Genomic DNA, 24,025 nt, shown 5'->3' on the forward strand with positions numbered 1-24,025 from the left:
ATAAAACCCCAGAAAAACAACTAAATGAAGTGGAGATAGGCAACCTTCCAGAAAAAGAATTCAGAATAATGATAGTGAAGATGATCCAGGACCTCAGAAAAAGAATGGAGGCAAAGATGGAGAAGATGCAAGAAATGTTTAACAAAGACCTAGAAGAATTAAAGAACAAACAGAGATGAACAGTAAAATAACTGAAATGAAAAATCCACTAGAAGGAATCAATAGCAGAATAACTGAGGCAGAAGAACGGATAAGTGACCTGGAAGACAGAATGGTGGAATTCACTGCTGTGGAACAGAATAAAGAAAAAAGAATGAAAAGAAATGAAGACAGCCTAAGAGACCTCTGGGACAACATTAAACACAACAACATTCGCATGATAGGGGTCCCAGAAGGAGAAGAGAGAGAGAGAAAGAACTCGAGAAAATATCAGAAGAGATTATAGTCAAAAACTTCCCTAACATGGGAAAGGAAATAGCCACCCAAGTCCAGGAAGTACAGAGAGACCAGGCACGATAAACCCAAGGAGAAACACACTGAGACACAAAGTAATCATATTGACAAAAATCAAAGACAAAGAAGTCATTGAAAGCAACGAGGGGAAAATGAAAAATAACATACAAGGGAACTCCCATAAGGTTAAAAGCTGATTTCTCAGCAGAAACTCTACAAGCCAGAAGAGAGTGGCATGATATATTTAAAGTGATGAAAGGGAAGAACCTACAACCAAGATTACTCTACCCGGCAAGGATGCAATTCAGATTTGACGGAGAAATCAAAAGCTTTACAGAGAAGCAAAAGCTAAGATAATTCAGCACCACCAATCCAGCTCTACAACATATGCTAAAGGAACTTCTCTAAGTGGGAAACACAAGAGAAGGAAAGGACCTACAAAAACAAACCCAAAACAATTAAGAAAATGGTAATAGGAACATACATATCTATAATTACATTAAACGAGAATGGATTAAATGCTCCAACCAGAAGACACAGACTGGCTGAATGGATACGAAAACAAGACCCGTATATATGCTGTCTACAGAAGACGCACTTCAGACCTAGGGACACATACAGACTAAAAGTGAGAGGATGGAAAAAGATGTTTCATGCAAATGGAAATCAAAAGAAAGCTGGAGTAGCAATACTCCTATCAGATAAAATAGACTTTAAAATAAAGAATGTTACAAGAGACAAGGAAGGACACTACATAATGATCAAGGGATCAATCCAAAAGGAAGATATAACAATTATATATGCACCCAACATGGGAGCACCTCAATACATAAGGCAACTGCTAACAGCTCTAAAGGAGGAAATCGACAGTAACACAATAATAGTGGGGGACTTTAACACCTCACTTACACCAATGGACAGATCATCCAAACAGAAAATTAATAAGGAAACACAAGCTTTAAATGACACAACAGACCAGACATATTTAATAGACATTTAAAGGACATTCCATCCCAAAACAGCAGATTACACTTTCTTCTCAAGTACACATGGAACATTCTCCAGGATAGATCACATCTTGGGTCACAAATCAAGCCTCAGTAAATTTAAGAAAATTGAAATCATATCAACCATCTTTTCTGACCACACGCTACGAGATTAGAAATCAATTACAGGGGAAAAAACACAACAAACACAAACACATGGAGGCTAAACAATACGTTACTAAATAACCAAGAGATCACTGAAGAAATCAAAGAGGAAATCAAAAAATACCTAGAGACAAATGACAATGAAAACACGACGATCCAAAACCTATGGGACACAGCAAAAGGAGTTCTAAGAAGGAAGTTTATAGCAATACAAGCCTACCTCAAGAAACAAGAAAAATCTCAAAACAATCTGACCTTACACCTAAAGGAACCAGAGAAAGAAGAACAAACAAAACCCAAAGTTAGTAGAAGGAAAGAAATCATAAAGATCAGAGCAGAAACAAAGAAAACAATAGCAAAGATCAATAAAACTAAAAGCTGGTTCTTTGAGAAGATAAAATTGATAAACCATTAGCGAGACACATCAAGAAAACGAGAGAGAGGACTCAAATCGATAAAATTAGAAATGAAAAAGGAGACGTTACAACAGACACCGCAGAAATACAAAGCATCCTAAGAGACTACTACAAGCAACTCTATGCCGATAAAATGGACAGCCTGGAAGGAATGGACAAATTCTTAGAAAGGTATAACCTTCCAACACTGAACCAGGAAGAAACAGAAAATATGAACAGACCAATCACAAGTAAGGAAATTGAAACTGTGATTAAAAATGTTCCAAAAAAGTCCAGGACCAGATGGCTTCACAGGTGAATTCTATCAAACATTTAGAGAACAGCTAACACCCATCCTTCTCAAACTCTTCCAAAAAATTGCAGAGGAAAGAACACTCCTAAACTCATTCTATGAGGCCACCATCACCCTGATACCAAAACTAGACAAAGATACTACAAAATAAGAAAATTACAGACCAATACCACTGAAGAATATAGATGCAAAAATCCTCAACAAAATACTAGCAAACAGAATCCAATAATACATTAAAAGGATCATACACCATGCTCAAGTGGGATTTATCCCAGGGATGCAAGGATTCTTCAATATATGCAAATCAATCAATGTGATACACCATATTAACAAATTGAAGAAGAAAAACCGTATGATCATCTCAATAGATGCAGAAAAAGCTTTTGCCAAAATTCAACACCCATTTATGATAAAAACTCTCCAGAAAGTGGGCATAGAGGGAACTTACCTCAACATAATAAAGGCCATATACGACAAACCCACAGCAAACATCATTCTCAATGGTGAAAAACTGAAAGCATTTCCTCTAAGATCAGGAACAAGACAAGGATGTCCTCTCTCACCACTATTATTCAACATAGTGTTGGAAGTCCTAGCCACGGCAATCAGAGAAGAAAAAGAACTAAAAGGAATACAAATTGGAAAAGAAGAAGTAAAACTGTCACTGTTTGCAGATGACACGATACTATACATAGAGAATCCTAAAGATGCCGCCAGAAAACTACTAGAGCTAATCAATGAATTTGGTAAAGTTGCAGGATACAAAATTAATGCACAATGGACTTGAGGACATGGGGAGGGGGAAGGGTAAGCTGAGACGAAGTGAGAGAGTGGCATGGACTTATATATACCACCAAATGTAAAATAGATAGCGAGTAGGAAGCAGCCACATAGCACAGGGAGATCAGCTCGGTGCTTGGTGACCACCTTGAGGGGTGGGATAGGGAGAGCGGGAGGGAGACGCAAGAGGGAGGAGATATGGGGATATATGTATATGTATAGCTGATTCACTTTGTTATAAAGCAGAAACTAACACATCATTATAAAGCAATTATACTCCAATAAAGATGTTAAAAAACAAAAACAAAAAAAACCCAAAATTAATGCACAGATATCTCTTGCATTCCTATACACTAATGATGAAAAATCTGAATGAGAAATTAAGGAAACACTCCCATTTACCATTGCAACCAAAAGAATAAAATACCTAGGAATAAACCTACCTAGGGAGACAAAAGACCTGTATGCAGCAAACTACAAGACACAGATGAAAGAAATTGAAGATGATAAAACAGATGGAGAGATATACCATGTTCTTGGATTGGAAGAATCAATATTATGAAAATAACTATACTACCCAAAGCAATCTACAGATTCAATGCAATCCCTATCAAATTACCAATGGCATTTTTTACAGAACTAGAACAAAAAATATTAAAATTTGTATGGAGACACAAAAGACCCCGAAGAGCCAAAGCAGTTTTGAGGGAAAAAAACGGAGCAGGAGGAATCAGACTCCCTGACTTCAGACTATACTACCCATGCACGTATGGTCAACTAATCTATGACAAAGGAGGCAAGGATATACCATGGAGAAAAGACACTCTCTTCAATAAGTGGTGCTGAGAAAACTGGACAGCTACATGTAAAAGAATGAAATTAGAACACTCCCTAACACCATACACAAAAATAAACTCAAAATGGATTAGAGACCTAAATGTTAAGACCGGAAACTCTCGCACTGCAATGAAGAGTAGCCCCCGCTCGCCACAACTAGAGAAAGCCCGCCCACAGCAACAAAGACCCAACGCAGCCAAAAAAAAAAAAAAAGACTGGACACTCTAAAACTCTTAGAGGAAAACATAGGAAAAACACGCTTTGACATAAATCACAGCAAGATCTTTTTTGATCCACCTCCTAGAGAAATGGAAATAAAAACAAAAATAAACAAATGGGACCTAATGAAACTTAAAAGCTTTTTCAAAGCAAAGGAAACTACAAACAACATGGAAAGACAACCCTCAGAACAGGAGAAAATATTTGCAAACGAATCAACGGACAAAGGATTAATCTCCAAAATATATAAACAGCTCATGCAGCTCAATATTAAAAAAACAAACAACCCAATCCAAAAAATGGGCAGAAGACCTAAATAGACATTTCTCTAAAGAAGACATACAGATGGCCAAGAAGCACAAGAAAAGCTGCTCAGCATCACTAATTATTAGAGAAATGCAAATCAAAGCTACAATGAGGTATTACCTCACACCAGTTAGAATGGGCATCATCAGGAAATCTACAAACAACAAATGCTGGAGAGGGTTTGGAGAAAAGGGAACCCTCTTGCACTGTTGGTGGGAATGTAAGTTGATATAACCACTATGGAGAACAGTATGGAGGTTGCTTAAAAAACTAAAAATAGACTTATACCCAGAGAAAACCATAATTCAAAAAGACACATGCACCCCAATGTTCACTGCAGCACTATTTACAATAGCCAGGTCATGGAAGCAACCTAAATGCCCATCGACAGACAAACGGATAAAGAAAATGTGGTACATATATACAATGGAATATTACTCAGCCATTAAAAGGACTGAAATTGGTCATTTGTAGAGACGTGGATGGATCTAGAGACTGTCATACAGAGTGAAGTAAGTCAGAAAGAGAAAAACAAATATTGTATATTAACGCATATATGTGGAGCCTAGAAAACTGGTATAGATGAACCGGTTTGCAGGGCAGAAACAGAGACACAGATGTAGAGAACAAACGTATGGACACGAAGTGGGGAAAGCAGCAGGGGTGGTGGTGGTGGGATGAATTGGGAGATTGGGATTGACATGTATACACTAATATGTATAAAATGGATGACTAATAAGAACCTGCTGTTTAAAAAAATAAATAAAATACACAAATTCCAAAAAAAAAGAATCACTGCCCCAGAATATGCCTGTGTTAGCCAAGAGAAATTAGTGAGATCTGGTAAATATTAGAGGGACCTCTGAGCCTCTTAAGATAGGCTGCCACTGATAGGGTGAGGAAGTAGGGGTAGGTACTCTGGAAGCAGAGGGGAAACCCCAAATTTTGAGCTTGATTTCGAGCTTGACTAGAACTTGTGGGGCTTCAAGAATGGAAGGAGAAATAATATTGAAAATGCTGTCCTAGGGCAGCTAATGTCTAGAAAAGGAGAAAAAAACTCTTCTCTGTCTCACTTCTTACTGAGCACCCACTCAATAAGTACCAAGTATGTGCTAGGAACCCAAGTGACAACAAGGGAACTAGCCTACTGGGTGAAAGGCATTTTCTAAGTTGTCTCATTCTCAAAATAACCCTACAAAGAAGGTATGATTATTGGTGTGATTATGTCATTCTCTAGATGAGGAAACTGAGGCTCAGAGCTGTTAAATGATTTGCCCAAGTTCCCACAGCTGGTAAGGGGTGGGGGTGAAGTTTGAACCCAGATCTGTCTGACTCCAAATCTTTCAATGCACTATCACTGTTTCATTAGCAGGGAGAGAAAAGGGTGATGAATTTGACATTTAAATCCATTCTATTTCTTTGTTGTTATTGTTGTTAAAATACAATTTAAATAACTGAACACCAAATTGGTACACACCCACCATCTTTTAGCATAATTTTTTTAAGTGACTTTTTGATTGTAAAGTTAATATTACTCAACAAAAAAATGTTTGGAGACTACAGACATGTAGAGAGAAGTGAAAGAAACAAAACTGAATCAGAGGGACTTCCCTGGTGGCGCAGTGGTTAAGAATCCTCCTGCCAATGCAGGGGAGATGGGTTCGAGCCCTGGTCCGGAAAGATCCCACATGCTGTGGAGCAACTAAGCCCATGCGCCACAACTAGTGAGCCTGCGCTCTAGAACCTGTAAGCCACTATTACTGAAGCCCGCGCGCCTAGAGCCCGTGCTCTGCAACAAGAGAAGCCACCGCAATGAGAAGCCCACGCACCACAAGAAAGAGTAGCCCCTACTCACCGCAACTAGGCAACTAGAGAAAGCCCACTTTTTCAATGAAGACCCAACACAGCCAAAAATAAATAATTAATCAATGGAAAAAAAAAACGAATCAGATAATTCTTTAACCATTAACATTTGTGGTGTTTCTCTCCACTCTGCTATGAATAATTTGTAGTTTGCATTTTACATTGAAGTTATCAAACTGCATACCTGCTTAACATTATAAGCATTTTTTCCATTTTTAAGTAGGTTGCATTACCGTCAATTTACGAGCTGTGAAATATTACATCTGGTAGATGTACTTTATGTTTTTTAATCATTCCCTTCTTGGTGATTTCTTGTAAATTTTCCTGTTATAAAAATATTCCTTTAAACATCTTGGCGCATATATATTTGTCCTAATTTAGGATTATTTCTCTGAAATTCATTCCCAGAAGAGAAATTCCTGGGTCAAAAGGCCTGGACATTATTTCTTTTTTTAATAAATTTATTTATTTATTTATTTTTGGCTGCGTTGGGTCTTCATTGCTGCGTGCAGGCTTTCTCTAGTTGCGGCGAGCAGGGGCTACTCTTCGTTGTGGTGTGCAGGCTTCTCACTGCGGTGGCTTCTCTTGTTGTGGAGCACGGGCTGTAGGTGCGCAGGCTTCAGTAGTTGTGGAGTGCAGGCTCAGCAGTTGTGGCTTGTGGTCTCTAGAGCACAGGCTCAGTAACTGTGGCTCATGGGCTTAGTTGCTTCAAGGCATGTGGGATCTCCTGGACCAGGGCTCAAACCCGTGTCCCCTTCATTGGCAGGCGGATTCTTAACCACTGCACCACCAGGGAAGTCCCAGGCCTGGACATTATTTAAGCCTTTGATGCATACTGCCAAATTGCTTTCCAAAAGAAAGATTTTTAGCAAGTCATTTTCCCACCAGAAATGTAGAAGTATCCATTGCTCACACTAACACCAGCTTTTGGGGTTACCAGTTTTTTTAAACTTTATATTTGAGAGGGTATAAATGGCTTCTTTTAGTTTGTACTTCCTTAACTACTTGTGAGGTAGAGAATGTTCCATGTTCATTGTGTTTCATCTGTCTCCTTTGACCATTTATTGGGTTCTTAGTCTATTATCAATTTTATGTTCTTTACATAATGGAAATATTAACCCATTGTTTGTAAAACATTTCCCCAGTCTGAAGTTTGCCTTTTACTGTTAGTTATGATTTTGGAATAAGGTAGGGTTTTTCTTTTTTTGCTTTGTTTCCAAAAACAGAAGTTAAGAATGTTTTTATATTTGTGATGCAACAGACAAGGGCTTAATTTCCAAAATATACGAACAGCTCATACAACTCAAAAACAAAAAAACAAACAACCCAACGGAAAAATGAGCAGAAGACCTAAATAGACATTCCTCCAAAGAAGAAATACAAATAGCTAATAGGCACATGAAAAGATGCTCAACATCATTATTAGAGAAATACAAATCAAAACTACAATGAGGCACCACCTCACACTGGTCAGAATGGCCATCATTAAAACGCTACAAATAACAAATGCTGGAGAGGGTGTGGAGGAAAGGGAACCCTCCTACACTGTTGGTGGGAATGTAAGTTGGTGCAGCCACTATGGAGAACAGAATGGAGGTTCTTCAGAAAATTAAAAATAGAGCTACCATATAATCCAGCAATCCCACTCCTGAGCATATATCCAGAAAAAACTCTAATCCAAAAAGCTACACGCACCCCTATGTTCACTGCAGCACTATTCACAATAGCCAAGACATGGAAACAACCTAAATGTCCTTCTACAGATGACTGGATAAAGAAAATGGGGTACCTATATACAATGGAATACTACTCAGCCATAAAAAAGAATGAAATAATGCCATTTGCAGCAACATGGGTGCAACTAGAGATTATCATACTAAGTGAACCAAGTCAGAAAGAGAAAGACAAATAACCATATGGTATCACTTACATGTGGAATCTAAAATATGACACAAGGAACACCCCGGTGGTCCAGGGGTTAGGACTTGGCACTTTCACTGCCATGGCTCAGGTTCGATCCTTGGTCTGGGAACTAAGATCCCGCAAGCCGAGCAGCATGGCCAAAAAATAAATACATAAATAAGATAAAATATAACATGAAATGAACCTATCTACGAAGCAGAAACAGACTCACAGACATAGAGGACAGATTTGTGGTTGCCAACAGGGAGGGGGTTGGGGGAGGGATGGGGTGGAGGCTGGGGTTAGCAGATGTAAGCTATTATACACGGAATGGATAAACTCAAGGTCCTACTGTATAGCACAGAGAATTATATTTAGTATCCTATGATAAACCGTAATGGAAAAGAATATAAAAAAAGAATGTGTATATATACATATACATATACATATACATATATATATATATATGTATAGGTGAATCACTTTGCTGTACAGCCGAAATTAACACAACATTGTAAATCAACTATACTTCAATTAAAAAAAAGAATGTTTTTATGTTTGTAAAGAAACCTGTCCATCTTTTCCTTGTGATTTCTTCCATTTTTCTCTAATCTTAAAAGATCATTCACTCATCTAATGGCTAATTTTCTGTTGGATTCAAGAATTGATGGAGGGACTTCCCTGGTGGTCCAGTGGCTAAGACTCTGAGCTCCCAATGCAGGGGGCCCAGGTTTGATTCCTGGTCAGGGAACTAGATCCCACATGCTGTAACTAAGAGTTTGCATGCCGCAACTAAAGATCCTGCACGCTGCAACTAAAGATCCCACATGCCTCAACTAAGCCCTGGTGCAGCCAAATAAATAAATAATAATAAAAGAATTGATGGAGATGTCTGAGTTGTTTTGTCATTTTTTAATAACAAAAGAGAGAAGAGGATTATTTCCTTTACTTTTTTTTTTTCATATATTTGACTTTCCTTGACTTTTTGCTTCAGTACCTTGAAATATGCTCACTGGAAATGGGGGCTGTAGGAGGAAGTGTGTATATGTATACACATCAAAAAAAGTCTGGAAGAATATGTACCAAAACATATTAACGCCGTTTTTTTTCTGACTGATGGGAGCACGGCTGGGATGGATTTGTTAGTTGTGCCTGCCCAGGACTATTTCCTTTGGGCAGGATAGCCATCTTCATCCCCTGTGACTTTGGTGTGGCTGCCCATGACAGTACACTTACCCTGTATAGTACCTTATTCCTCTGGCAACAGTTCTGGGGGTAAAGGCATAGGCATGTCTCTCCAGCAGAGCCCATCGGAGTCCCTCCCTGAGACTGATACATGAAACTGGGTGTAGCTCCTCTTTTGCTGGGTTCAGTTGGAAAGTTGGGGCTGCCTCACACCATGCTTCCTGCCAGGTAGAGGAGATCACTCTGCAGAGGAAAGGAAGCCGAAGTGTAAAGAAAAATCGAGACAAGGAGAGATGAGAGAAAGCAAATCCTCCAAGTACTGTATCTCCAGTTCCAGTCTCACACCCTGATCCATGGTTTTCCTCTTTCAGTCTTGCCTCAGCTACTGTGAGCCATAGGTTCCTCTTTGGTGAAGCTGGCTTAGATTGGGATTCTATTACTTGACAAGTGAAAGAATCTAACCAATGGCAAGGAGATTTAGGGGAGGGAAATTGCCCCTTAGCCCCCTATCCCCAGGCAAACCAGGTCCCTTCTCTGAGCCTCAGTTTACACTAGAAGTAAATTTTAGCTGTCAAATTTTTAATTCCAATGGTATTCAAGGCATTTCACATACATCAGTCTCATAGAATTCTCAGGAGAATTCTGAGTCAGTCATCGATATTCCCAATGAAGAAACTGAGACTCAGAAAGGCAGAGTGTGACTCAGGTAAGTTAGTCTCAGAAGCCTTTCTAGGGGGATTTCCCTGGTGGCGCAGTGGTTAAGAATCCACCTGCCAATGCAGGAGACATGGGTTTGAGCCCTGGGCCGGGAAGATCCCACAATGCCATGGAGCAACTAAGCCCGTGCGCGACAACTACTGAGCCTGCGCTCTGGAGCCCAGGAGCCACAACTGCTGAGCCCACGTGCCACAACTACTGAAGCCCGCGCGCCTACTCTCGCCATAACTATAGAAAGCCCGCGCGCAGCAACGAAGACCCAAAGCAGCCAAAAATAAAATAAATTTATAAAAAAAAAAAAGCCTTGGGCTTCCGTGGTGGGGCAGTGGTTGAGAGTCCGCCTGCCGATGCAGGGGACACGGGTTCGTGACCCGGTCCGGGAAGATCCCACATGCAGCGGAGCGGCTGTGCCGGTGAGCCATGGCCACTGAGACTGCGCTCCGCAACGGGAGAGGCCACAACAGTGAGAGGCCCGCGTACCGCAAAAAAAAAAAAAAAAATCCTTTTTAGGAATCTCTGCCATCTTCCTTTCTCACTGTAAAATGGGCATAATAACTGACCACCCTCAGACACAGTCCTGAGGATAAGAGAGGGAAAAGCCAGTTGAAGTTGAGTTGGGGGTAAGCATTGTCCCTTCCCCATCTTCCTGGAAAATGCAGGAATTCAAGAGTTAGGGCTAGCACTGGGTGATGATGGAGGTGTAGTTGGGGTCCCCGGCAAAGAGCCTCCTCTGGCTGCCTTCAGTCCATCCAGCCCCAACCCTACTTCCTGGGAGTTGCTGCCCCGCCCCCCGCCCCCCCACACACACCCCGGGCCACCTTCCCAAAGAAGGCCTCGCGCAAGAGGACGTCAGTCAGTTCCCTTGGCCCCCTGCCTACCTCCCCGGGGCACTTTTGGGCTTTCCCTCCCCAACCTGGCCCCGAGCCATCGGTCACTGGCGCCTGCCCAGTCACGCGGTCCTCTTTGGCCGACTTCCTCCAGGATCCTGATTTAACTCTCCCTCCTCCCCCGTCCCTCCCCGCCCCAGGCTCTCAGGGCACCCTCCTGTTCTGCCCGGCAGGTGTAGGGAAGTAGAGCATCAGCTCTGCCTCAGAGGGGGACCTCGGGCTTTAGTTTTCCCGCCTGTCAAATGCGGCCCCCACCCTACGGTTGCCTCAATTCTCTTCACTGCCTCCTACTCTTGCTTTGTCCTTTCCCTACGGCCCCATCCCTCCACCCCCATCAGTTTCCTAAGCTCTTCCCAGGGCCTAATTCCCCGGGGCGGAGGTGGGGGGGTAGGGGAGGAGGGACAGCGTCCAACCTTAAGGGAGCTCAAGGAACTGGTCTGAAAGGAACTCCAAGAGACAGGGTGAAAATGGCCAGCTTCCGCCATCAGACAGACTTGGGTTCGAATTCGACTCTACTTCTTACCAACTGCTGATTCTGAACCCTTCATCTCTCTGTGCCTCAGTTGTTCCTTCTGTGAAACGGGGACCCTGCCGGGAGACGAAGGATGGAAAGACCCAAAGGGAGGCTCCAACCTGAACTAAGGGTTCCCCCGCCCACCCCCGCCCCCAGCGCCCCTTCCCTAGCCCGGGAGCGGATCCTCACCTCCCAGTCCCTAGTCCCTCCGCCGCAGGCTCCTCCTCCTCTGACATCAGAGCCGCGGGCGGGCGGAGGGAGCCAGCTGAGTCCGAATCGAGCCCTAGCCCGAGAACGGGCGGGCGGGCTGGCCAAGCGCGCAGCAGCGGCGGACGGCGGACGGAGCTCGGCACCTGACAACTCGCGCCTCCCAGCCAGCCCCGCGGCTGGGCAGCCGCAGGTACAGCCCGGGAACCGCCCCGCCCGTGACCCTGGGCGCTGTCGGGCGGCGGGACCCTTCAGCCGCTGGACACCAACCCCGAAAGATGGGAGGGGGTGCCTGGGCATACTGGACTGTACAGGGGCAGGGCTGGGCCTTTCTCGCCCACCTATGCCCCAGGCCCAGCTGCCTTTACTGAGTGGGTAAAAGAGGAAGGAGGAGGAGGAGGAGGAGGAGGAGGAGGAGGAGGAGGGTGTGTGTGTGTGTGTGTGTGTGTGTGTGTGTGTGTGCGTGCGTGCGTGCGTGCGTGCGTGCGTGCGTGTGTGTGTGTGTGTGTGCCTGCCTTAAGCTGGGCCTGAATGTGGAAGTACTGGGCATTAGGAGGTAAAGACGTGTGGGGGCCGTGTTGGGGTATGCGAATGTCATAGCACAGGCAAGTGGATCTGATATGAAGTTGCAGCATGTTGGTGTGTAAGCGTATCCGTATGGGTGGGGATGTCTGGGAAACAGTGTTTGGGCTGCACATTGTGTATCTAGGTGTTGTGTGTGCTGGAATCTGGCTCAAAGGGTAGTCAGAGTTGGGGGGTATACAGTTGTGTACTGAGGATGTTTGGAGTTAGATGTTTTGAGGATTTGGAGTTTAAGAGCTTCTAGGGTGTATAGGAGCTGGAGGGTGAAGGGTGTGAATGAATCTGGGATGTCTGGTATACAGGTGAGGGGTCTGTGTGTGTGTGTCTGTCCTGTCTGCATGTCATCTCGTCCAGGTGTACGTGGATTTGTGTTTTGGGGTGTGAGAGGGATCTGTGGGAGGGATGTCTGGGTGTGAGGATGTCTGAGGAAGTGTGTGTTTGGACATGTGTGCTGATGTCTGGGTGTACATGTATGATGAGATGTCAGAGCATCATCTGGAGATGGAGTGTGCTGGATCTGGGGGCAGGTGTTTGGGTTCAGGGGTGTGGGTGGGTCTTGGTGTGGTGTATCTGGGTGTAGGGATATGTGTGGAACTGTGAGGTTTGTATTTGCCAGGCCTCCAGGTGGGTTTTAAAATTCTGCCTCTAGAGCTTACCATCAAGTTTCCTTTCCTAGAAGTTTCTGCCCCTGGGATAGGTGGCCAGACCCCCCTGGGAACAAAGTCCCACCCAGAGTGGGATCGCACATCAGGGGCTCTAGTCAGGGCACCTTCCCCTCATTTTCCCACAGAAAAAACAGAGAAGAAAAGTGCTCTTCCTGAGGTCACACAGTACACTGGTCTCTCTTTTGGCCTCACTTTCTGTGGGCCTGGGATGGGATTGAGAGGCTGTGTTCTCTGGATGGGTCCTAGTCTGGCCGCAGCCCCCTCCAAGGCCTTTACCTTCAGCAAGCTTAGCTGGGGCCCCAGCTAGGGTCATTGGGCAACTCTGGGTCCAGACCCTATCCATCGCCAACCTCAGTCTCCCCATTCTCCATCTGATGAATGGAGAGAGAATGCTCACCCTCTACTGCTGGTTGAGACAGACGTCTCAACAGAAAAGTACAGGCTGGATCAGGGTGAGATCAAGCCGGGAGGGGACAGGTTGGGTGGGACCATTTCTCAGGCTGCTGGGACCCAGATGGGGAGTCAGGAGTGAGAGGGGGGTAACAGGAGGTCCAGGGAGCTCCAGCTGTGGCTGCTGTTGCTGTGGTAACAGTGCAGAAGGAGCTATTTAAAAACATGGCTGAGATATTGCTGGAAGCCCAGGCTGCCGGAAAACTGATTTCCGAGAGGCCTGGCAGGGAGAAGGAGGAGGGAGAGGAGACACCCCAGCAATTCCCAGGGTGGGGCTGGGACATCGCTGGTTCTGGGGACAGGGGATCCTCCGGGGCTGTGCCTTTCTATAAGCTGCTCTGGGGTCTTCTCTGCTGTCCTCCCAGAGGTCAGTGTCCCCCTGAGTGTTTGGATTTAGAGAGGGAGGAACTGGGAGGTGAGCTGAATAAACGAATGAATGAGTGACTTTGTTGAATAAAGAATTTTGCTGCCACCTGAAGGATTTTCCTCTAGGCATAAGGATATGATGCATGGATGTTGCTGAATGAACAAATGGCCTGTGAATGAGTGAAAGTTGAATGATTTTGTCAAATGAATGAATCAAGGAATGAATAAACGCAGGCTGAATGGGGCCCCCAGTAAGTTCCCACGAAGAAGCCTGGGCCCTGCTGAGTCTTTTCCTTCCATTCCCTTTCCCAGGAGCCCTGGCTGTGGCCAGGGGGCAGTGGGCCATGCCGGGGGCAGTGGAAGGCCCCAGCTGGAAGCAGGCGGAGGACATTGGGGACATTTACGACTTCCGTGATGTTCTGGGAACGTGAGTCTCAGGGCAGGAGGAAAGGGAGAGCTGTTCCTGAGCTGGGGGTGGGGAGGGCGGTTGGGAAGGTCCTCACTCCTGGGCCTGACTGGCTGGGGAGGCTGAGTCCAGGGTGGTGCTTCCTCTAGCCAGTTGATCACTGCTTCCTGTTTCCTACTGCCCAGGCCCCATGGTGGCCTTGTATGGCCCGACTGGCCTGGGCTTCTCACTTCTGGCTGACAGTGGGTGGAACAGAGGCTGCTCTTGCCACAGCTCTGGGTTCCTGTGACGAGAAGAAAGTGGGAGGAATGAAGGAGCCAGTTTTTCAAACTTGCTGCCAAGAACTGGGGGTTCTGGCCTAGGTTTTGGAACTGAAGCTGGGCGTGGCTTTGTTCTCAGTGGTGGGAATCCAGAAATAACTCAAACCTGATCTCCCAAGTTGATCCCAAACATGTGAGGGAGACAGACCTACGGAAAATGACAACAGGGTGTGTGCTGTGCTCTAGCTAAATTCGGGAATGAGGACTTTGTTGAGCCCAGAGAGAGCAGTGGCTTCTGTGTGGAGAAGAACTTTATGGAGAAGGGAGTATTAGAGCTGGGGACTAAAGGATGGGTAGGAGTGTACTTGTCAGAGAGGGAGAAGGCATTCCAGGCAGAAGGAATAGCATCAGCAAAGGTTCAGAGGCATGTTATGTGTGGAAGGAGAGAGAGTCTAGTGGAGCTTCTCATCAGAGGCTGGGGGAAGAGTGGAAGAAGAGGCTGAGAAGAGAGAGGAACAGGTCATGTAAGGCCTGAAAGCCAAGCTATGGAGGCTGGACTTGACCCCATGAGCCACAGGAAGACATTTAAGACTTTGTGGCAGATTTGCAATTCAGGATGGTCACTCTGGCCACAGCACAGAAGGGAAATTGGAGAGGGACAAGACTGGAAACCAGCAATGAGGCTATCACAGTCACTAGTTATTCTGACGATTGAGCTTTCACGAGAGATGCTTTTCTTTGACTTATGGCTTCTTATCATCCCAGGGAAAGCAAACCGTCCTAGAAAGAGCACTAGTAAACCCTCCTTAATCAGTGAACTTTAGTGAAAATGAATGTGTTCCTTTCTAAGAGCCTGTTAGAAAGCATTGCTTCTCAAACTTCAGTGAGGATACACATCACCTGACAGTCTTGTTAAAATGCAGATTCTAGGGCTTCCCTAGTGGCGCAGTAGTTAAGAATCCGCCTGCCAATGCAGGGGACACAGGTTCGAGCCCTGGTCCGGGAAGATCCCACATGATGCGGAGCAACTAAGCCTGTGCACCACAACTACTGAGCCTACACTCTAGAGCCCGTGAGCCACAACTACTGAAGCCCGCGTGCCTAGAGCCCGTGTTCAACAAGAGAAGCCACCACAATGAGAAGCCTGCGCACTGCAACAAAGGGTAGCCCCCACTCGCCGCAACTAGAGAAAGCCCGCGCGCAGCAACAAAGATCCAACACAGCCAAAAATAAAATAATAAATAAAAATTAAAAATGCAGATTCTGATTTAGTAGGTCTAGGGCGGGGCCTGAGATTCCACACTTCTGAAAAGTTCCCAGGTGATACTGATGGTTCTTCATGGTTCTAAAGGGTGTTAAATAAGCCATGACTCAAATTGGCTTTTGCAGAAAAAGGAGTGAATGAGTCATGCACATAATAAAAAAGCCTAGGGAGTAAACTTCAGGCATGGGATGCAGGGGCTCACATGATGTTATCAGGAAATTGTCTTTGACGGTTTCTCAGCTCTGATTTCCTTTGTGTTGGCTTCATTCTCAAGCAGGCTCTCCCCAAGTGGTAGCAAAGATGACCACCATTAGCTCCAAGCTTACGTCTTACCAGCTTAGCAGGAAAGAGCACCTCATTCTCAAAGTGCCAGTAACCTGGCTTATATCACAGGACCCAATTACTGTGGCCAGGGGATAGACTACTCTGATTGGCCAGGTCACCTCTGGCACCAGGGAGGTGAATGAGTGATGGAGGGAGGCTCATCCCATCTCCTTGGTCTGGGGATGGTCACGTAACCCATAGGGAGATGGAGGAGAGGCTGGAGGGAAGCTGAGTTCCCCACCTCGTGAATCCCCTCTCTCTGCAGAGGGGCCTTCTCGGAGGTAATCCTGGCAGAAGATAAGAGAACTCAGAAGCTGGTGGCCATCAAATGTATCGCCAAGAAGGTTCTGGAGGGCAAGGAGGGCAGCATGCAGAATGAGATTGCTGTCCTGCACAAGTACGTGAGCCACATCCTGTCCCTGCCCTGGGTTGACCCTGCCTTGACCCCTCCCATTTGCTTCCTATCTCTGCTTTGGGCAAATCATCTAACCTCTCTGAGCCTCAAATTGCTCATTTGTAACACGAGGTAATAATCTCCACTTGGTAGGGATTTGGGGAGCATTAGAGGTCCCTTATTTCAAGTGCCTGGCACAACAGCTAACATGACAGATGTGACCGAGATGCCACTGCTTCTTTACAGTGGTTTAATGTCCAATCAGATCTAAAGGTCAGTCCTTGAATGTGTCTCAAACCCATGTATCTCAACTGACGTTATCTCTAGACCTACCACAAGTTCCTGCCACATATTAAGCCACCCAGCAAGTTGAAAAATGCCCATCTGCGGATGCCCTGACTCAACAACCAAATGGTCTCCAAACTGTTCATGCTGATGGGAAACCTGCTGTTCTCACTGGAAAGCTCATATAGAATCTTCACTTCCAGCCTCCCCCCTGAGCTTTCCAACCACCATGGGCAGGGATGAAATAATCATTTCCACTATTGGGTCAGGGAGACTGAGGCCCAGAGAGGACAAAGGACTTGCCCAAGGTCACACAGCAAGTTTGTGGCAGAGCCAAATCTTCCATCAAACTCAATTACCATCATTGGTTCATTTCTGGAGCGTTTACTGTGTGCCAGGCATTGTGCCGATTCTTCCCTGCATTTCCTCACATGATCCTCACTCCACCACTTGGAGGGAAGTACTATCACTGGCTTCATATTATAGATGAAGAAACTGAAGCCCGGAGAGGTTACCCTCAATTCAGTGAATATGAGTGAGCACCCACTCTGCACCAGGTGTGGAGCAACGGTGGTGAGCAAGATAAAGCTGCTGGTCTCGTGGAGATGATGTTCTGGTGGGGGAGGCTGACAACTTTATAAACCCAGACAAGTGTTAAAATCATATACTGATCAGCACTGTGAGGTGAGAAGACTTGCCCCCGAACAGCACGTGGCAGAGGCGGATGAGGACCCGGGTCTGTCTGACGCCGGAGCCCAGTGTTAACCCCTGTGGCTCTCCTGCCTTCCATGACACTATGATACATCATGGTAAATCAGCTTTTCCCTCTGAGACCCAGATCTCAGGCTCGTCCTGCCCAGGTTTGCAGGCGGTGGTTCTTCACCATGAGGGTGGGGAGGTGGCTGAACTGTCCTCACCTCTGAACCACCTCATTTCTCCTTTCAGGATCAAGCACCCCAACATTGTAGCCCTGGATGACATCTATGAAAGTGGGGGACACCTCTATCTCATCATGCAGCTGTGAGTGGCCCTGCCTCTGCACCTTCCTCACAGCTCTCCCTGCTGCCCCCTCCCTGGCCTCTCTGCCTTCCGTTCTCTTGTCCAGACTGCCCTGTCCCTGGCTACAGGGTGTCAGGTGGGGAGCTGTTTGACCGAATTGTGGAAAAAGGCTTTTACACAGAGCGGGACGCCAGCCGCCTCATCTTCCAGGTGCTGGATGCCGTCAAGTACCTGCACGACCTGGGCATCGTACACCGAGACCTCAAGGTGGGTGTGAGGGTGTGTGGGGAGCTGGGGCACCCAGGGGTGGGGCCTCTGCAAACTCCTGAGACCTTGGGTACCTCTCACCCCCTTGCTGAGCCTTGCTTTCCCATCTGCAGAATTGACCCGGTAAGCCCTAAACTGCTTCCTCCCCATTCCATCTCTGACACACAAATGGACACAAAGGTGAACTGTGCTGTTATTTTATCCCAGTCGCATCTTATGTCTTTTTCTGATAATAAAAGTCCCACTTGCTCTTTGTAGAAAACTTGAATGGGGTAGCAAAACACAAAGAAGAAAGCCAGAAGCCCCTGAAAGCCTGCTCCTCAGAGACAATGATGGGGTTCACGTTTTGTAGTACATCTCATTCTGCTCTAGAAGAGTGCTGGGGTGAAACAGATCTGGGTCTGAATTCTCTCCCTGCCACTCCCCTCCCTAACTGTAGATTCTCAGGCAAGTCACTTTGCCTCTCAAGGCATCAGTTTCCCCCACTGTAAAGTGGGATTATTCAGAGTAGGCTAGCAGGGATGTGGTAAGGATAAACTGAAATCAAGCACAAGACAGGATCTGGCGCACAAAAATTCTTTAGGGTGTCACAGTACACACCTGAGGTTTATAGGAAATTCCCTTCCATATCCCCGAGGCCCTTGTCCTTTTGGAACTTCGAACTTAATTGAGTTTCTTGTGCCTCCAACCAAGATGGCAGCTGTGATGCCACAGTGGCTTTTGGGGGGCTCGCTGGGGTGCTTGGGGAGACAGAAGGTCCTGCTGGCCTCTGGCCATCTCCCACTCCTCTTCCCCCACCTCCCATCTTCCAAGCCAGAGAATCTGCTGTACTACAGCCTGGATGAAGACTCCAAGATCATGATCTCCGACTTTGGCCTCTCCAAGATGGAAGACCCCGGCAGCGTGCTCTCCACAGCCTGCGGGACCCCAGGATACGTGGGTGCGGAGGGCCGTGGGCTGGGACTGTGGGCGGGGGAGGAACCCAAAGCTGCCGGGCAGATTTGTCACCACCATGTCCCCTTCCCTCCACAGCCCCTGAAGTGCTGGCCCAGAAGCCCTACAGCAAGGCAGTGGATTGCTGGTCCATTGGGGTCATCGCCTATATCCTGTGAGTGGGGGGCTTGGCCGTTGGGGATGTGGCTTCAGAGTTCTTCTCTCCCCTACTTTGCTCTCTTCCTCCTCCCTGCCATTTCTTCTTTCCTGCCATCCATATTTATATCTACCAATTAATGACTAATATTACTTCACTCAACAGATACTACGTTTCTGGCACTGTGCCAAGCACTGGGGCTTTAGCAGAGAATAAGACAGACAAGGTGCCTGCCCTCAGGGAGCAGACATGCTAGTAAGGAAGACAGAAAATAAATAAGTAAATCTATAAAATAATGGCAGGTGGTAAGAAATATTAAGAAGAAAAATCAAGCAGGGGAGGGAGATGGGGTTGGATGCTATTGTAGATAGGAGGTCAGGGAGCCTCTCTGAGGAGGTGGCATGAGTGGCATCCTGACTGAAGTGAGGGAGCCAGACATTCGAGGTGTGGGGGGAGAATGGTTTAGGCAGAGGGCACAGCAAGTGCAAAGGCCCTGAGGAAGGACAGATGGCGGCATGTTAAGGAACAGAAAGCCAGGGTAGCTGGACAGGAGTGAGCAAGGCAGAGAGGGCCAAATTTCCCCCCTTTGTAAAAGGGGGAACTCCTTCCTGTGGGTCCTGCCTGATCCCTGAGACTGCCCCAAAGCTCCATCCTGGAGCCAGTGGGTACAATGAAAATGGAAATGAGAATGAGTTTCTCCTTGCCCAGGCTCTGTGGTTATCCCCCCTTCTATGACGAGAACGATGCCAAACTCTTTGAACAGATTTTGAAGGCCGAGTACGAGTTTGACTCTCCTTATTGGGACGACATCTCTGACTCTGGTATTTGGGGCTTTGCTTTCTTCCCCTGGGTCCTACCTCCGGTGCCTTCCTCATCTGCTTTGGGGGTCTCCTCTCTGCCTTCCTTCCACCAGATTCCCCAGCCCCAGACTAACAGAGCTGTCTTCGAGACCAGACACCCACCCTGGGTGCTTCTCTTTGCCTGGCTCCTGGCCTGAGAAACTGTAGGCTTTCATTCATTCGGTCTTCAAACATAGTATTTTAGAAAATACCTCCCCGCACTGACTTCCTAATGCCTAAGACACCACCATTCATGTTGTTATCTGTCTTCCTGTGCCTCTGATTAGGAGGCAAAGCTGTGAAGCCATTATCAGTCATGTACACATCAGTGTGAATACACTGAGCACAATCTTCTCTAGGAACAAGTTATTCTTAAGGGAGAAAGCTGGAGGGTTGGGGTGGGCCTGGGGGCTTAGAGAAAAGGGTGCAGGTAGGGTGGGGTGGTGAATGGACAGATCTGGCTTCGGTGCCAGCCAGACCTGAGGGGTGGGTTCTATCTTGGGGGTGTTCTCAGGCACCACCATGCTGTCTTTGCTCTTGTCTTGGGGATTCAGCCAAAGACTTCATCCGGCACTTGATGGAGAAGGATCCAGAGAAGAGGTTCACCTGTGAACAGGCCTTGCAGCACCCCTGGTGAGAGCTCCCACAAGCTGCAGGCTGGGGTGGGATCTGGGGCCCCCAGGCCTGCCTCAACCTTCACTGACAACCCTCCACACACATCCGCTCTAGGATTGCAGGAGATACAGCTCTAGATAAGAATATTCACCAGTCGGTGAGCGAGCAGATCAAGAAGAACTTTGCCAAGAGCAAGTGGAAGGTGAGCCCACGTTTAGTCCTGGGTCCCAGCCTCCCCAGGACTCCTCCCCAGCCCCATCCAGCCCTCAGCTCACACAGCAGCTTGCACCTTGTGGGGCACACTGTAAATGCTCAGGGGTGCTTACTGAAGAACCTCATTCATTCATTCAGTGCTCTGACACCTACTCTATTCCAGTGATGGTCCCTGACCTCCAAGTCTAGAGGGAGAACAGTGTATACTTCTTAAGGAGACATCGAACCCAAGCTACGAGATCCTGGAAGGGGCATAAACCTGTCAGACGTGATAGCCGAGTAGGAATTAGCTGGGCACAGCAGAATAATGTCTGAGGCAGACGGAACCAGGGTGCAAAGGGCCAGGAGACGTGAGAGTGCAGCCATTCAGGGCAGTGTAAGCGCTAAGCCTGGCTGGACTGGAGGAGCTGTGGGGCAGGAGCCCAGGCTGCAGACCCAGGTAGGGGCCAGGCTGCTCGGGGGCCACAGTGGAGCAATGATTTGATCCTGAGGATGCTGAGGAGCCCCAGAAGGATCTTCAGCTGGAACTTGCCCATTAGAAAGGGCTCTCAAGATGCAGAAGGGCACAGTGGAGGCTGGGAGACCCTTTAGGGGGCTGTGGCAGAGACATAGGAGACGGTGAGGGCTTGGACCAGAGCAGTGGCACTGCGAACAGAGAACACTGGTTGGTCCAGGAGTCGTTTGGGAGGCAGAACTGACAAGAAGTGATGGTACAATGGATATTGGGGGAGAGAAGAGATGTCCAGGGCTGGCCCAAGATTTTGGTCGGGGATGAAGTAGATGGCGGTACCGTCACTAAGATGGAGATCCCAGGGGCAGAAACTTGTTTTAGGGGATGATTTTGGTTTGGGACATGGTAAATTTGAGGGACATCTCAGTGGATAGGTTGAATAGAGAATGATACACAGACACCTGGGTAAGTTAGTTAACCTCTCTGTGCCTCAGTTTCCTCCTTTGACAATGGTGACAGTAATAGTGCCCACCTCAAAGACATTCGTGAAGATTAAATGAACTACTAAGTGCTTAGAACAGTGCCTGACACCTAATGCTATATTGTTTACGCTTATGTGAATATAAATTAATTATATTTTAAAAATTACGCACGTCTATCTATATATACATTTTATACGTGTGTGTATTACTATATGATATGACTGAATATAGTTTAATAAAGCCTTGTAGATGTTTCAGGGAGTTTTAGGCGATCAACCAATATTGCCTGAATAAAACTAACAGAACTGCTGCGAGAATTACATCGCCAGACCCTGCCCTGTGATGTCCTGCTCTCTCCAAAGTCCCTTCTTATGCCTCTCCACAGCAAGCCTTCAATGCCACGGCCGTGGTGCGGCACATGAGGAAGCTACAGCTGGGCACCAGCCAGGAGGGGCAGGGACAGACGGCGAGCCACGGGGAGCTGCTGGCCCCAGCAGCTGGGGGTGAGGCCCTGGGCTCTGTGGAAGGGCAAGGGTGGTCCACAGAGAGGCACCCACACTGGAGCAGAGGGTCTCCTCCTGTGGCCAACTCTGCTTTCTCTCCCCGTGTAGGGCCGGTGGCCAGCTGCTGCTGTCGAGACTGCTGCGTGGAGCCGGGCCCGGAACTGTCTCCCACACTGGCCCCCCAGCTCTAGGGGCCTGGATCCCCCGTGTAGGAGGGGTTGGGGGCAGCCTGCTCCCCCACTCCCTGAACTGGGGAGTTACCCTGCTCCACCCGCTCCGCACCCCTTTCCCTACAGCCCCTCCACTGCATTTTCCATACAAATGTTTCTATTTTATTGTTCCTTCTTATAATAAAGGGAAGAGGTTAAAACCACAGGTAGCTCTGTCTCCCCAGACAACTCCCATCCCACACTGTCACGCAAACTGCTTGATTTGAGGGTGCCTGGCCCCTGAGGTAGCTGCAAGGAGCCCCCTTTCCAACATGAGACTGGATGGGGGTGAGAAGGGCGAATGGTGGGGAGGGGTATTTGGGGCATCCCTTCGTCCAGCGCCCCCACCTAGCCTTCCGGCCCTGGGCATCTCTTTCTGCGCTTTGCTGGTGGCTCCTGAGCTCTGTGGGGTTGGCGCAGGTCAGCACTGAACAGCACCTGGTTGGGGGGAGGCGTCTGAGTGGAGAGAGGGTACACTGGGGTCAAGACTGGGGGTGCCGTGTGGGGAGCCGGAAGGGTTCATGGGGGGCAGGGCTGAGGCAAGGAGAGTCCACTGGAGTCAGGGCTGGGGTGGGTGGAGAGTCCTTTAGGGTCACCTGGGGCAGTGGCGGGGTAGAAGAAAGTGGGTCAGGGCTTGGGGCGAAGTCCTATGGGGTCTGGACTGGAGGAGGACGGGAAGGCTAGGTACACTCACTGCTTGGGCCCAGCCAGCATAAGGTCCCCACAGGCTCCGGAAAAAGCTTCCTAAACCAGAAGTGGTGAGGCAACATTGATTGGCCCTCCTGCTCCCTATCCACAAGGGTGGGGCGTAGGGGGAGGTGTGGGAAGTTTCCACCACCTCAGCTCACTGCCAGTCCCGACATCCCACTCTCTCCTTACCCAGTTCCTTGTTGGCCTGGGGGCTCGGACCCTTGGTGGTGGGGTGCCAGCTGTAGTCACATTGAGCGATCTGCCACACGTGGACATCCACGGGCACAGCCTGGGGCTTGTCTAGGGCCATCAAGCAGATGCAGTCGGCCACCTTTGACAGACACAGAGTGAGTCACAGAGGAGGAATGGCAGGGTCCAGCCAGCAACCTGCTTCTAGCCCCAAAGCCAGCTGCTTCCTTCTCCACTCTGAGGTTACTATGATTGTACATTCTATTAATAATTTAAAACACAGCTGTGTGGACTTCCCTGGTGGCACAGTGGTTAAGAATCCGCATGCCAATGCAGGGGACATGGGTTCAAGCCCTGGTCCAGGAAGATCCCACATGCCGCGGAGCAACTAAGCCCGTGCGCCACAGCTACTGAGCCTGCGCTCTAGAGCCCGCGAGCCACAACTACTGAGCCCATGAGCCACAACTACTGAGCCCGTGCACCTACAGCCCGTGCTCCGCAACAAGAGAAGCCACTGCAATGAGAAGCCCATGTATTGCAATGAAGAGTAGCCCCTGCTCACGGCAACTAGAGAAATCCTGCGTGCAGCAACGAAGACCCAATGCAGCCAAAAATAAATAAATAAATAAATTAATTAATTAATTAATTTAAAAAAGAAATAGCTACTGGTATTAAGAAATTCTTTTTAAAAAAATATAGGGCTTCCCTGGTGGCGCAGTGGTTGAGAGTCCGCCTGCCGATGCAGGGGACACG

The 24,025-nt window shown here is 47.5% G+C and overlaps 2 protein-coding genes across 22 annotated transcripts in view; one reads left to right on the forward strand and one right to left on the reverse strand.

Moving 5' to 3' along the window:
• Positions 1 to 9,108: 9,108 nt before the first annotated feature.
• The window catches only part of OGG1 (8-oxoguanine DNA glycosylase), a 19,879-nt gene continuing 4,962 nt past the window's right edge, over positions 9,109 to 24,025 (reverse strand). For 2 of the 21 annotated variants that reach the window (XR_003430124.1, XR_003430123.1), the window contains 3 exons: positions 23,273 to 23,414; positions 11,422 to 11,596; positions 9,109 to 9,647 (listed from right to left, as the gene is read on the reverse strand). Coding sequence is in view for 9 of the 21 variants with exons in the window: in XM_027093799.1 (XP_026949600.1) it covers positions 11,568 to 11,596; positions 14,296 to 14,481; positions 23,273 to 23,414 (357 nt within the window). In the remaining 12 variants the exon portion in view is untranslated. Of the gene's footprint in view, positions 9,648 to 10,620; positions 10,699 to 10,903; positions 11,597 to 14,295; positions 14,482 to 22,493; positions 23,138 to 23,272; positions 23,415 to 24,025 lie in introns of those variants that run through there. The other 19 variants (XR_003430117.1, XR_003430118.1, XR_003430119.1 and 16 more) reach the window with 19 other exon arrangements.
• CAMK1 (calcium/calmodulin dependent protein kinase I) lies at positions 11,709 to 22,557 on the forward strand. The gene is made up of 12 exons (XM_027093798.1): positions 11,709 to 11,922; positions 14,105 to 14,219; positions 16,312 to 16,443; positions 17,671 to 17,745; positions 17,853 to 17,991; positions 18,805 to 18,931; positions 19,024 to 19,099; positions 19,790 to 19,902; positions 20,475 to 20,553; positions 20,650 to 20,737; positions 22,067 to 22,184; positions 22,293 to 22,557. The coding sequence occupies exons 2-12, from the start codon at positions 14,137 to 14,139 to the stop codon at positions 22,373 to 22,375; spliced, it is 1,113 nt and encodes a 370-aa protein (XP_026949599.1). The 5' UTR covers positions 11,709 to 11,922; positions 14,105 to 14,136; the 3' UTR covers positions 22,376 to 22,557.

The sequence above is a fragment of the Aethalodelphis obliquidens genome, unplaced genomic scaffold (assembly GCF_003676395.1).
Source record: "Aethalodelphis obliquidens isolate GAN/ISIS:26980383/991018 unplaced genomic scaffold, ASM367639v1 scaffold86, whole genome shotgun sequence".
Classification (NCBI taxonomy): domain Eukaryota; kingdom Metazoa; phylum Chordata; class Mammalia; order Artiodactyla; family Delphinidae; genus Aethalodelphis; species Aethalodelphis obliquidens.

Coding starts and splice junctions, on each gene's coding strand:
- CAMK1 (XM_027093798.1), top strand. CDS start 14,137: ATGCCGGGGGCAGTGGAAGGCCCCAGCTGGAAGCAGGCGGAGGACATT. Junction 19,100..19,789: donor GGGGTCATCGCCTATATCCT/GTGAGTGGGGGG, acceptor CTCCTTGCCCAG/GCTCTGTGGTTATCCCCCCT. Junction 19,903..20,474: donor GGACGACATCTCTGACTCTG/GTATTTGGGGCT, acceptor TTGGGGATTCAG/CCAAAGACTTCATCCGGCAC.